The sequence below is a fragment of the Oncorhynchus gorbuscha genome, unplaced genomic scaffold, assembly GCF_021184085.1.
Source record: "Oncorhynchus gorbuscha isolate QuinsamMale2020 ecotype Even-year unplaced genomic scaffold, OgorEven_v1.0 Un_scaffold_7634, whole genome shotgun sequence".
NCBI lineage: Eukaryota > Metazoa > Chordata > Actinopteri > Salmoniformes > Salmonidae > Oncorhynchus > Oncorhynchus gorbuscha.
In genome coordinates, this window is record NW_025750980.1 from 1 (window position 1) to 14,769 (window position 14,769).

General features: G+C 44.6%; 1 protein-coding gene across 1 annotated transcript; it reads right to left on the bottom strand.

Moving 5' to 3' along the window:
* Positions 1-5,827: 5,827 nt before the first annotated feature.
* Positions 5,828-13,127, bottom strand: LOC124029770 (ceramide glucosyltransferase-like; the record flags this gene model as incomplete). The annotated part of the gene is given in 4 exon segments (XM_046341358.1): positions 5,828-6,098; positions 9,538-9,650; positions 10,133-10,234; positions 13,025-13,127. Coding segments are annotated over 4 exon segments (528 nt in total), but the record flags the coding sequence as incomplete, so codon positions are not given.
* Between the last annotated feature and the right edge of the window lie 1,642 nt (positions 13,128-14,769).

Consider the following 14,769-nt stretch of genomic DNA (forward strand, 5'->3'; position numbering starts at 1 on the left):
ATAATCTATAATCTATATAATCTATATATATCTATATATATCTATATATATAATCTATATAAATATATATATATCTAATCTATATCTATATATATATCTATCTATATCTATCTATATCTATCTATATAATCTATATAATCAGAATCATAAAACACGGGACGAGATGTTAAAAACTGTCCATTGTGCCAATAGATGGAATGCACTCGCATGAGATTTGCCGTGATGTTGACAGAGTGTCATGGGAGGTTTATTTCTTAGACTGGGGTAAGATGTCAATTTTTGGGACACATCCTCAGTAGTGTGCCTTCGAATCAGTGGGTGTTTCGGCCTTTAATCACTAAACACCCTCATCAAAGGTGGCCAGCTAAAGGGTGATCAAGCCTTAGCTTGTGTCCCATGCCCAATTAAGATGTCCCACAGGACTGTGCAAGGCAGGGGCGTCCTCTTCTCTGAGCCAGCCATACAGCTGACCGCATACCTCATATGCCCTCCTCAAGTTGGAGGGATCTGAATTGAGTTCTCAGGTGGGGGTGAGGGGTCATGAAGTTATAGCCCAGCAAGGGTCCTTCCGTTTGATCCAGATCCACTGGCTACCTCTTTCAGCTGCTTGAGAAACTGCTCTGACGGTCTGCCGCAGAGCCTGTCCATGGATTCCAAGTTCTTTCAGCAACCTGATGATGGAAGAAGCCACGAATCCTCTGCATCCCACTTCAACTGGCCAGACTTTTGCATTCCAGCCACGCTGAGTTGCGTCTGCTGCCAACTCTGTAACGCAGTTTCTTACGTTCGTAAGCCTCTTCAACAGAGTTTTCCCACGGGACTGTGAGCTCTATGATGTACACAGCCTTTCGTGAAGGGGACCAGAGTACCATGTCTGGCCTAAGGTTGGTAGAAGCAATCTCAGGTGGAAAAATGAGTTGCTGGCCAATATCGACAAGCATCTTCCAGTCCCGGGCCATAGTTAGGTGTCCAGTTTCTGGCTTTGTAGGAGGATACCTGGGCCTTTTCTGTCCCTCCCGGATGAATGTTGTTGTTTTGACGGGATTGCTTGTTTTTGGAGGTAATGAATTGGTTGCACTCCTCTTGGTCTCAAGTGCTGCAGCCAGGCTCTTGAGGACCTGATTGTGCCTCCAGGTGTAGCGGCCTTGTGAGAGGCTGGTCTTGCAACCTGTCATTATATGCCTGAGAGTCGCTGGAGCTGGGCAGAGGGGGCAGGTCGAGTCTCGCCATACCATTGATGTAGATTTTTTGGTGATGGAAGCACATCATAAACAGCTCTTATGATGAAGCTGATGTTGCTTGCCTCCATTTGCCAAAGCTCACTCCAGTTGATCTTTCTCCTCTCCAGGCCTTCCCACCGCGTCCATTGCCCTTGTTTAGCAAGAGAGACAGCCTTTGCACTTCTTGCAGTCTCCTCCTGTCTTCGCACCTCCTCGACCACCAGCTTCCTGCGTTCAGATGTTGTTGCCTTATGGAACGTTGGTTTGCTTGCTGCCAGGCCAAAGCCTCCTCTTCCATGCTGGATATTCCCCACAATGTCTTGGTGTCTCAGGGCTGATGTTGCTTGCTGCACAGCATTGGATGATGTCCATTTCCGTCCAGTTTGTAGGGGAGGTGCAGCCTTGCTAATGGTCTGGTCTTTGGAGTCCTTCAATGTCATCTGAAGTCTTACTTTAGAGCACTTGTACTCCTCCGTTAGACTTGTAAGAGGTAGTTCAAGGACCCCTTTGCCATAGAGGCCGATGTTACTCAGGCATCGTGGGACACCCAGCCATTTCTTCACGTATGAGGTAATGGTTCGCTCCATCTTCTCCACTGTTGTTATTGGGACCTCATAGACGGTGAGTGGCCACATTACCCGGGGGAGAAGTCCAAACTGTAGGCACCAGAGCTTGAGCCTCCCAGGCAGTAGGGTCTTGTTGATGTTCTCAAGACCGTCGGCGATGTCCTGCCTTACTTGCTGCACTTGATCTTTATCCCGGAGGCTTTCGTTGTACCATCTACCCAGGCTCTTGATGGGTTGCTCAGACACCGTTGGTATCGGGTCATCTCCAATGCAGAACCTCACATCTTTAAGCTGTCCCTTGACTATGGAGATGCTTCGAGATTTGCTTGGCTTGATTTTCATCCGTGCCCACTTGATGTTATCCTGCAGTTTTGCAAGTAGCCGCCTGGTGCATGCTGCAGTGGTGGTCAGTGTAGTCATGTCATCCATGTATGCTCGGATAGGTGGGAGACGGAGCCCTTCCTTAGTTCTCTCACCACCGACCACCCATCTCGATGCCCTGATGATGACTTCCATGGCCATAGTGAAGGCCAGAGGAGAAATTGTACAGCCTGCCATTATGCCTACTTCCAAGCGCTGCCATGTTGTTGTGAAGTCAGGTGTTGTGAAACACAATTGCAGGTCTTGGAAATAGGCCTTTACCAGTGTAGTGATGGGTTCTGGTACGTGGAAAATGTTGAAGGATTCCCAGAGGAGTTCATGGGGAACTGAGCCAAAGGCATTGGCCAAGTCGAGGAAGATGACATAGAGGTCTCTCTTGTCCTTCTTAGCTGTTTGGATCTGGTGCCAAATCATACTAGTATGTTCCAGGCAACCAGAGAAACCAGGAATGCCTGCTTTCTGTACAGATGTATCAATGTACTTGTTCCTTTCCAGATAAGTGGACAGCCTCTGTGCTATTATACTGAAAAAGATCTTCCCTTCGGCGTTGAGAAGGGAGATTGGTCGGAATTGACTGATGTCTGTCGCATCCTTCTCTTTCGGGATTAGCACACCACCAGCCCTTCGCCATGCCTTTGGTATTATTTCCTTCTGCCACACTATCCTCATGAGCCTCCAAAGAAAGCGTAGAACATCCGGGCGTTCTTGTAGAGCTTGTATGGTACTCCATTAGGCCCAGGAGCCGAGGCCGCTCTTGCTCTTCGGACAACGTTCTCTACTTCCCTCCATTTTGAGGGTCAGTGTCCAGATTGAATTCTGGTGGTTGAATAGGTGGGATGTCATGTGGGATGATTATCTGCTCATGCCTTTTCATGTCCTGGTGGACCTTTTCCAGATGTTCTTCCAGTTCAGGCTTTGTAGTTTTTAGGATTCCGCACTTTTCCTTTGCGAAGAGATCTTTGACAAACTTAAAGGGGTTTTTATAGAACCGTGTTCTTGAGTGTTCCTTCTTCCTACGAAGTTTCCTTAAGTTTTCCGCTCTTCGCAAGGTTGCCAGCCGACATTTAATGTCTGCTTGGAGTAGCATGAGACCTTCTCTCTCTGCATCAGAGGCCTTCTTCCACTGCTTCCTCAGCTGCCTTCTCTCTCTGACAAGTATCTCGATCTCCTGCTGTCTCCTAGATTTGGCTGGCGCGGGAGGTGTCTTGCCACTTCTCCTTTCATTTACGCCAAAGCGCTCTTCTCCGTAGTGGTAGATAATGTCTCCCATCCTTTCAAGCTTTTTCTCTGCTTTTCCTACCTGTTGTTCCAAGATTTTTGTCAGGTCGTTGTTGATTGTTTCCCACTCTCTCTTTTCAACGGCTTTGGGCCACTTCACACTCGGTCTGTGCCCTTTGATCTTTTCCTCTTTTAGAGGTCTCTGTGGTTGGGTGAGTTCATCCACCGGCATTTCTGTGCTTGTGTTATCCTCCTCAGTTACAGGGGTGCTGATGCTCTGCGAACTTTGGTTTGCGTCCCGTCGCTGTGCTTCATTCGACTGATTTGACTGGCTGCTTCGTAAGAAGTACTGGTCAATGCGAGGTCCCTGTCTCTGCTTCTCTAACAAGCACCTTTTCCTCCCTTGATGGATCCTTAACCCCCTTGCCGATGTTACTCTCTCCCAACCACAGCTGCACACCTGAAGTGTGTGTCCTGCTGCTGTTATGCTAAACTTTATAGCCAACTTAATTTTAAACTTTCCTAAAACAATAATTAGAGCACTAAATGCATCAGGGCATTGCATGCTTAGACTTAGGAGTCCACTCTATGATATATATCTATATATATATATATCTATATATATATATCTATATATATATATATATCTATATCTATATATATATCTATATCTATATCTATATCTATCTATATCTATCTATATCTATCTATATCTATATCTATATATCTATATATAATCTATATATATATCTATATATATATATATATCTATATATAATCTATATAATCTATATCTATATATAATCTATATAATCTATATATATATAATCTATATAATCTATATATATATAATCTATATAATCTATAATCTATATAATCTATATATATCTATATATATCTATATATATAATCTATATAAATATATATATATATAATCTATATCTATATATATATCTATCTATATCTATCTATATCTATCTATATCTATCTATATAATCTATATAATCTATATAATATATATATCTATATAATCTATATATATATATAATCTATATAATCTATAATCTATATAATCTATATATATCTATATATATCTATATATATAATCTATATAAATATATATATATCTAATCTATATCTATATATATATCTATCTATATCTATCTATATCTATCTATATCTATCTATATCTATCTATATCTATCTATATAATCTATATAATCTATATAATATATATAATCTATATCTATATATATATATCTATATATAATCTATATCTATATATCTATATAATCTATATCTATATATATCTATATATAATCTATATCTATATCTATATCTATATCTATATCTATATATAATCTATATCTATATCTATATCTATATCTATATCTATATCTATATCTATATCTATATCTATATATATATCACACACATTCACACAGTACCAGTCAAAAGTTCGGACACACCTACTCTTTCAAGGATTTTTCTTTGTTTTTACTATTTCCTACAGTATGTAGAATAATAGTGAAGACATCAACACTATGAAATAACACATATGTAGAATATGGTAAAAATAAAGAAAAACCCTTGAATGAGTTAGACTGGTGCTATATAGGGGACGATAGACAAACACAATTTAAAAGAAGTGTCAACATACATTATATGATAAACTAGGCTGTATTGAGTGAAGGGTTAGGGTCAGGGTTAGGGTCAGGGTAAGGTATAAGGTAAGGGTTAAGGTTAGGGTCAGAGTTTGGGTCAGGGTAAGGTTCAACATGTATAAGGTAAGGTTTGAGGTTAGGGTCAGGGATAGGGTCAGGGTTAGGGTCAGGGTTAGGGTCAGGGTTAGGGTCAGGGTTAGGGTCAGGTTCAACATGTATAAGGTAAGGGTTAAGGTTAGGATCAGGGTTAGGGTCAGGGTAAGGTTCAACATGTATAAGGTAAGGTTTGAGGTTAGGGTCAGGGATAGGGTCAGGGTTAGGGTCAGGTTCAACATGTATAAGGTAAGGGTTAAGGTTAGGATCAGGGTTAGGGTCAGGGTAAGGTTCAACATGTATAAGGTAAGGTTTGAGGTTAGGGTCAGGGATAGGGTCAGGGTTAGGGTCAGGGTTAGGGTCAGGGTTAGGGTCAGGGTTAGGGTCAGGGTTAGGGTCAGGGTTAGGGTCAGGGTTAGGGTCAGGGTTAGGGTCAGGGTTAGGGTCAGGGTAAGGGTCAACATGTATAAGGTAAGGTTTGAGGTTAGGGTCAGGGATAGGGTCAGGGTTAGGGTCAGGGTCAGGGTTAGGGTCAGGTTCAACATGTATAAGGTAAGGGTTAAGGTTAGGGTTAGGGTCAGGATAAGGTTCAACATGTATAAGGTAAGGGTTGAGGTTAGGGTCAGGGTTTGGGTCAGGGTAAGGTTCAACATGTATACGGTAAGGGTTAAGGTTAGGGTCAGAGTTAGGGTCAGAACCTCAGGTTAGCTGTAACATGTATGATAAAGGGTTAGGGTCAGATAACCTCAGGTTAACCAGGGTCTGTAATGTCTGTACCTGTCAGCGATGGCCTTCGCCATAAAGTAGTCCTCAGCGATGTACTGAGCGAAGGTTATGAGCCCTCCAGCCTGGTCCAAGATATCTTTCCTCATCAAACATGACATCCCTGTCACACACTTAATACCCATCACGTTGGCTGAGATGTAGGAGCGTGGGTGGGACGTGCCAAAGTACACCTGTTAGAAAGACAGAGGTAGATTAGTAGGACAGGTAACAGTCTCTAACCTTCGACCCCTTCAATCCCTAGACCCGTGACAGAAAAGTTAGGGGGGGGGGGGGGGAACATAATATTGGAATTTCAGAACTTCTGTGTGTGTCTGTACGAACCACCCTTAAATATTTTTAATTTTTTACCCCTTTTTCCCCCCAATTTCATGGTATCCAATTGTTTTAGTAGCTACCATCTTGTCTCCTCGCTACAACTCCCGTACAGGCTCGGGAGAGACGAAGGTTGAAAGTCATGCGTCCTCCGATACACAACCCAACCAAGCCGCACTGCTTCTTAACACAGCGCGCATCCAACCCGGAAGCCAGCCGCACCAATGTGTCGGAGGAAACACCGCGCACTGCACCCGGCCCGCCATGGGAGTCTCTGGTGCGCGATGAGACAAGGACATCCCTACCGACCAAGCCCTCCCTAACCCGGACGACGCTAGGCCAATAGACCTCCCGGTTACGACAGAGCCTGGGCGCGAACCCAGGGACTCTGATGGCACAGCTGGCGCTGAAGTACAGCACCCTTAACCACTGCACCACCCGGGAGGCCCTCACCCTTAATTTTTAACGCACCAAAACAAAAAAGACTATTTAAGTTTAGGGTTCTTCATCAGTCAGACAAACAGATGGCGAATAAAAACATGTTTTTGTTGTTGTTGGAAAACAGACATTGTTCTTACGGTACAGTCAAAAACTACTTGTAGAGGCGACTATCAGTTAAACAATTTATTTTATATATTTTTAGTACCTTCTCAGATAAGTGATCATAATTCATATAAAATAAAGAGATCATTGTGTTGATATATGCACGTTATAGTATATTACATGGCTATTAATTAGTACTTCTGTGTCTTCACGATAGCAGTCTTAGGACATGTCACAATCAATCCAGGAGCAACATAACATGGAAAGAGGGAGATGCCTAGTCAGCTGTACAATTTAATGTATTCAACTGAAATGTGTCCCCCGCATTTAACCCAACCCCTCAATCAGCAAGGTGCGGGGGCTGCCTTCAATCGACGTCGTCGGTGCCCAAGGAACGGTCGGTTAACCGCCTTGTTCAGGGGCAGAACGACAGATTTTTACTTTGTCAACTTTAACCACAACAATATAATCGATCGGGGAAGGGAATATAATGATTATGTTCAACCCAAGGGCACCACGGTCACTTTGACCACAAGGCATGGATTTATTAAAGGGGGCATCGATACCGTCGGGAAATACGAGGCCTGAATATAGTGGAATATAACAATAGAAATTACAATTGAAATATAAATAATATTTTGTTCCCATACAACTTTACTGTAGCGGGCATGAATGTTTTGTCAGCCGGTGATTTTCAAGCAAGTATCACTGAAATCACTGGTCACCGTGATAATGGAACACTGGTCACCGTGATAATGGAACACTGGTCACCGTGATAATGGAACACTGGTCACCGTGATAATGGAACACTGGTCACCGTGATAATGGAACACTGGTCACCGTGATAATGGAACACTGGTCACCGTGATAATGGAACACTGGTCACTGTGATAATGGAACACTGGTCACCGTGATAATGGAACACTGGTCACTGTGATAATGGAACACTGGTCACTGTGATAATGTTTACATACGGTTTTACTCATCTCATATGTATGTTCTGTATTCTATTCTCCTCCTATATTTTAGTCAATGCCACATCAGTATTGATCGTTCCTAATATTTATAATTTTTTAATTCCATTCTTTTACTTTTAGATTTTAAATAAAAATCTGAGTGAAATGTTGACTTGCGAGTCCTTAACCAACAATGCAGTTAAGAGGCTATGTGGAGGCTATATACAGAGTCAATGTGGAGGCTATATACAGAGGCTATGTGGAGGCTATATACAGAGTCAATGTGGAGGCTATATACAGAGGCTATGTGGAGGCTATATACAGAGTCAATGTGGAGGTTATATACAGGGTATTACGGTACAGAGTCAATGTGGAGGTTATATACAGGGTATTACGGTACAGAGTCAATGTGGAGGCTATATACAGAGTATTACGGTACAGAGTCAATGTGGAGGCTATATACAGAGTCAATGTGGAGGCTATATACAGAGTCAATGTGGAGGCTATATACAGAGTCAATGTGGAGGCTATATACAGAGTCAATGTGGAGGTTATATACAGAGTCAATGTGGAGGTTATATACAGGGCATTACGGTACAGAGTCAATGTGGAGGCTATATACAGGGTATTACGGTACAGAGTCAATGTGGAGGTTATATACAGAGTCAATGTGGAGGCTATATACAGGGGGTTACGGTACAGAGTCAATGTGGAGGCTATATACAGGGGGTTACGGTACAGAGTCAATGTGGAGGTTATATACAGGGCATTACGGTACAGAGTCAATGTGGAGGCTATATACAGGGTATTACGGTACAGAGTCAATGTGGAGGCTATATACAGGGTGTTACGGTACAGAGTCAATGTGGAGGCTATATACAGGGTGTTACGGTACAGAGTCAATGTGGAGGCTATATACAGGGTATTACGGTACAGAGTCAATGTGGAGGCTATATACAGGGTATTACGGTACAGAGTCAATGTGCGGGGGAACAGGTTAGTCCAGATAATGTGAAAGACTCACAGCTGTTTTCTAATGTATTGACACAGGGGTTGAATTCTTATCTAATCAAGGTAGTGTTTTATTTTCCATTAATTTAAAAATAAATGTTCTAATTTATCTTCCACTTAGACATTTTGTGTAGATCGTTTACAAAAAAAAACAAATTAAATCCATTTTAGTCCCACAACCTAACAACAAAATGTGGAATAAGTAAAAAAAAGTGTGAATGCAAATGACTGCTGTCCACACACACACACACACACACACACACACACACACACACACACACACACACACACACACACACACACACACACACACACACACACACACACACACACACACACACACACACACACACACACACACACACACACACACACACACACGCACGATTTGGTAACTTGCTGTTTGGAGAGTCAATATTCCAAAACGGATTTGAAAAACAAGTGATTTGAGCATTAAAGCCTGTAGTGTGAACACGGCTTCAGAACTCTGAGGGTTAAGTCATATAGATCTAGTAGAGCACCAGACTAGTGGTCTGTCTCTGTCTGGAAGAATGCTACTGTCTACCGGCTCCCCAGGCTACCGGCCCCCCAGGCCCCTCAGGCTACCGGCTCCCCAGGCCCCTCAGGCTACCGGCTCCCCAGGCTACCGGCTCCCCAGGCCCCTCAGGCTACCGGCTCCCCAGGCTACCGGCTCCCCAGGCCCCCCAGGCTACCGGCTCCCCAGGCCCCCCAGGCTACCGGCTCCCCAGTCTCTGAACTGAGAGCCTCTGTCTGTAAGGATGCCCACCTGCTCCAGTGTTGCAGCGAAGCCCTGTCTGTCGGCCACGTAGGGAAGGCCATGAACCAACCCCACCTTCTCAGTCATCTGATTGGCCATATCGGTCAGAGTGTCCGGTTTCACTGGGGAGGAACAGGAACAAAATTAATCTATCGATGTATATAGAAAGCCCATTGTTCATTTTATTTGAATTAAAATCAGCAGTTTACAGATCAGGCAATGAGATCTAAACAACCTTTTTTATCCAACTACAGTACTTGAATATAGGTGAATAAAATAAACGTTGATAGCTTTACATACAAACATAAAGGTCTGGTTTATCTAGGTTCAGTTTATTTGTTCAAGGTTCAAAACTAGAACACATAAGATAGTCTCTGTATTATCCAACGGGTGTGAGTCAGTGATAAGAACGAAAACAGAGACCGCTGACTGATTTGTAACAGTGCAGCTGATTCATTCTGTTACAATTCAAAAATCGGAGTAAGGAAACGTCCCCAAATGCCACCACAATCCCTAGGTAGTGCACTACTCTTGACCAGGGCAGTGCACAACGTAGGGAATAAAAAGGTGCCCTTTGGGATACAAGCTAAGTGAAGTTTCCTACCTCGTATTCCGCTGTCGCAGATCCACACGAGGTCATACTTGGCCCCTTCATAACCCGGCATCAGGTTATTTATCTTGGGGTTGATGCCGACCTTCTTTCCTCCTGCAACAGAACATTTGTTCAGTGACTTGACGTGCACTAGGACCGTCACCAAGACTGTGTTGTAAAAACCAAGAGATTCTCTTCAACCTTTACAGACGGTTTCACTTCCCTTCAGCCCTCTCATTCAGCAGGGAGGCCATTTTGTGCGTGGCCTTATATGGGACTCGCAGGTCACGGCAGGTAATGACACAGCCTGGGATCTTCCCAATTCATTACATTTTAATCTCGAAGACAACCATTTACATTACATCATTTAACAACCAATACATACATTTACTCAATGAAAATGTTTTTTTTGTTAAATGATCTGTCTCAGTAAAGTTTGAATATTGCCCAATCAAAATAAATCAGAAGTTCATTCTGCCGCCCAAAACCTAAATGTGAACGTTTTTGTTGTATTTTTTGGCGACTGCGGAGGAAATAAACTTCATGAGGAGGAAGGACGTCTGACATTTGCATCACTTCTTTATTTTTGGGGGATGACGAAAGTGGACATTTTTGACAGATTTAAAACCTACAAAATGCCTTCCAGTCAGAATCTGTGATCTGTACACGATACAGACAGCATCTCGGTGTCATTTTACTCTTTATATTGTGCTGTAAAATAAGGTCCTTATTGTCTAGATTCTGAAATACAATGTTTCACATTCATTTATTTAAAAATGAGAAATATTCTCTCAAAAGTCAAAACTTTTTTTGATAATAAAATGTTTATTTTTATTTTTAGACATATCGTTTGGAACAATATAATCTTCAAAACACGTCCCCTTTCCCCGAGTGGCTCTCTGGTACTGTTAATGATAAGACCCATTTTATACATAGAAAATGACATCATAGGTCATTAACGAATCACAGCCCAGCTCTGAGATATTAATAACAATATTTTTTTATTAAATATAAGCTCCATGTTTTACAGAACAGTATAAGTAGTATAATGACAGAAATATATGGACACTCCTTCAAATGAGTGGATTCAGCTATTTCAGCCACACCTGTAGCTGACAGGTATATCAAACCACCATGCAATCTCCGTAGACAAACATTGGCAGTAGAGTGACCTTAGACCTCAGTAACTTTCAACGTGGCACCGTCATAGGATGCCAACTTTCCAACAAGTCAGTTTGTCAAATCCACGCTTTGCTAGAGCTGCCCCCGGTCAACTAGTAAGTGCTGTTATTGTGAAGTGGAAACGTCTAGGAGCAACAACGGCTCAGCCACGCAGTGGTAGGCCACACAAGCTCACAGAATGGGTTTCCATGGCCGAGCAACCGCACACAAGCCTAAGATCACAATAAGCAATGCCAAGAGTCGGCTGGAGTGGTGACTAATGCTGGCAGTCCGACAGACAAATCTGTGTTTGGCGGATGCCAGGAGAACACGACCTGCCCGAATTCATAGACCCAACTGTAAAGTTTGGTGGAGGAATAATGTTGTTTTTCATGGTTTGTGCCCCTTAGTTCTAGTGAAGGGAAATCTTAATGCTACAACATAAAATGACATTCTAGAAGATTCTGTGCTTCCAACTTTGTGGCAACAGTTTGGGAAGGCTCTTTCCTGTTTCAGCATGACAATGCCCACGTGCACAAAGCGAGGTCCATACAGAAATGTTTTGTCCAGATTGGTGTGGAAGAACTTGGCTGATCTGCACAGAGCCCTGACTTAAACCCCATCAAACACTTTTGGGTTGTATTGGACCGCCGACTGAGTGCCAGGCCTAATCGCCCAACATCAGTGACCAACTTCACTAATGCTCGTGGCTGAATGGAAGCAAGTCCCAGCAGCAATGTTCCAACATCTAGTGGAAAGCCTTCCCAGAAGAGTGGAGGCTGTTATAGCAGCAATGTTCCAACATCTAGTGTAAAGCCTTCCCAGAAGAGTGGAGGCTGTTATAGCAGCAATGTTCCAACATCTAGTGGAAAGCCTTCCCAGAAGAGTGGAGGCTGTTATAGCAGCAATGTTCCAACATCTAGTGTAAAGCCTTCCCAGAAGAGTGGAGGCTGTTATAGCAGCAATGTTCCAACATCTAGTGTAAAGCCTTCCCAGAAGAGTGGAGGCTGTTATAGCAGCAATGTTCCAACATCTAGTGTAAAGCCTTCCCAGAAGAGTGGAGGCTGTTATAGCAGCAATGTTCCAACATCTAGTGGAAAGCCTTCCCAGAAGAGTGGAGGCTGTTATAGCAGCAATGTTCCAACATCTAGTGGAAAGCCTTCCCAGAAGAGTGGAGGCTGTTATAGCAGCAATGTTCCAACATCTAGTGGAAAGCCTTCCCAGAAGAGTGCAGGCTGTTATAGCAGCAAAGGGGAGGGAGACCAACTCCATATTAATGCCCATGATTATGGAATGAGATGTTTGATGAACAGGTGTCCACATACTTTTGGTCAAGCAGTATTGGTGGTCAGTGTAATGTAGGGTTCAGAGGTCAGAAAAAAGGGCCATAAAAATGTCCACTTTCAAAATGATTTTAAAATAAATACGTGACAAAAATGTAACATGCATGTCAAAACGTCCTTCCTCCCGATTAAATTTATATGTGAGAATTGCCAGAACAATCTTAGATGGCAAAAATACATGTTCCGTCCATCCACGCTCAAAAAGGAATTGGCCAACTGTGTACTGTTGTTTAGTCCGGCTCTTTGTGTACCGACAGGCCACCGTACTGAGCATTGACACGTCTCCCTACTTACAACTACAAATATTAACATATTTATTAGACAGATCTTAGAATTGCAGGACATGAGATATGAATATTAATTAACAGGTGTTCAAAGAATTCATCAACCAGACTCTTACCTATAAATAACCGAGCATCAACGTTGGGATATTTTCCTAGAAGCTTTTTACAAACGTCAATGGCTGGGTCGTCATGGTCCTGTACACAGAGTAGGATCTCAAACTGGGCAGAGAGAGAGAGAGACAGACAGACAAAACGTTAGTTCAATACTGTAGAGAAACTGTAGAGAAAGATAGATATGTAAGTTCTGCTCAATACTGTAGAGAGGAAGTTCAAGCCACGAGCATTTATTCAATTCATTTGTTTAACTTCAACAGTGTTCCACTCTGACCCCTCCAACTGTGTTCTACTGGCCCTCTGACCCCTCCAACTGTGTTCTACTGGCCCTCTGACCCCTCCAACTGTGTTCCACTCTGACCCCTCCAACTGTGTTCCACTCTGACCCCTCCAACTGTGTTCCACTCTGACCCCTCCAGCTGTGTTCCACTCTGACCCCTCCAGCTGTGGTCCACTCTGACCCCTCCAGCTGTGGTCCACTCTGACCCCTCCAGCTGTGGTCCACTCTGACCCCTCCAGCTGTGGTCCACTCTGACCCCTCCAGCTGTGGTCCACTCTGACCCCTCCAGCTGTGGTCCACTCTGACCCCTCCAGCTGTGGTCCACTCTGACCCCTCCAACTGTGGTCCACTCTGACCCCTCCAACTGTGGTCCACTCTGACCCCTCCAACTGTGGTCCACTCTGACCCCTCCAACTGTGGTCCACTCTGACCCCTCCAACTGTGGTCCACTCTGACCCCTCCAACTGTGGTCCACTCTGACCCCTCCAACTGTGGTCCACTCTGACCCCTCCAACTGTGGTCCACTCTGACCCCTCCAACTGTGGTCCACTCTGACCCCTCCAACCGGGGTCCCCTCTGACCCCTCCAACCGGGTTCTACAGGCCCTCTGACCCCTCCAACCGGGTTCCACTCTGACCCCTCCAACCGGGTTCTACTGGCCCTCTGACCCCTCCAACCGGGTTCCACTCTGACCCCTCCAACCGGGTTCTACTGGCCCTCTGACCCCTCCAACCGGGTTCCCCTCTGACCCCTCCAACTGTGTTCTACATTCACCCCTCCAACTGGGTTCTACACTCACCCCTCCAACCGGGTTCTACTGGCCCTCTGACCCCTCCAACCGGGTTCCACTCTGACCCCTCCAACTGTGTTCCACTCTCACCCCTCCAACTGGGTTCTACACTCACCCCTCCAACTGGGTTCTACACTCACCCCTCCAACTGGGTTCTACACTCACCCCTCCAACCGGGTTCTACTCTGACCCCTCCAACCGGGTTCTACTCTGACCCCTCCAACCGGGTTCTACTCTGACCCCTCCAACCGGGTTCTACTCTGACCCCTCCAACCGGGTTCTACTCTGACCCCTCCAACCGGGTTCTACTGGCCCTCTGACCCCTCCAACCGGGTTCTACTGGCCCTCTGACCCCTCCAACCGGGTTCCACTCTGACCCCTCCAACTGTGTTCCACTCTCACCCCTCCAACTGGGTTCTACTCTGACCCCTCCAACTGGGTTCTACTCTGACCCCTCCAACTGGGTTCTACTCTGACCCCTCCAACTGGGTTCTACTCTGACCCCTCCAACTGGGTTCTACTCTGACCCCTCCAACCGGGTTCTACTCTGACCCCTCCAACCGGGTTCTACTCTGACCCCTCCAACCGGGTTCTACTGGCCCTCTGACCCCTCCAACCGGGTTCTACTGGCCCTCTGACCCCTCCAACCGGGTTCCACTCTGACCCCTCCAACTGTG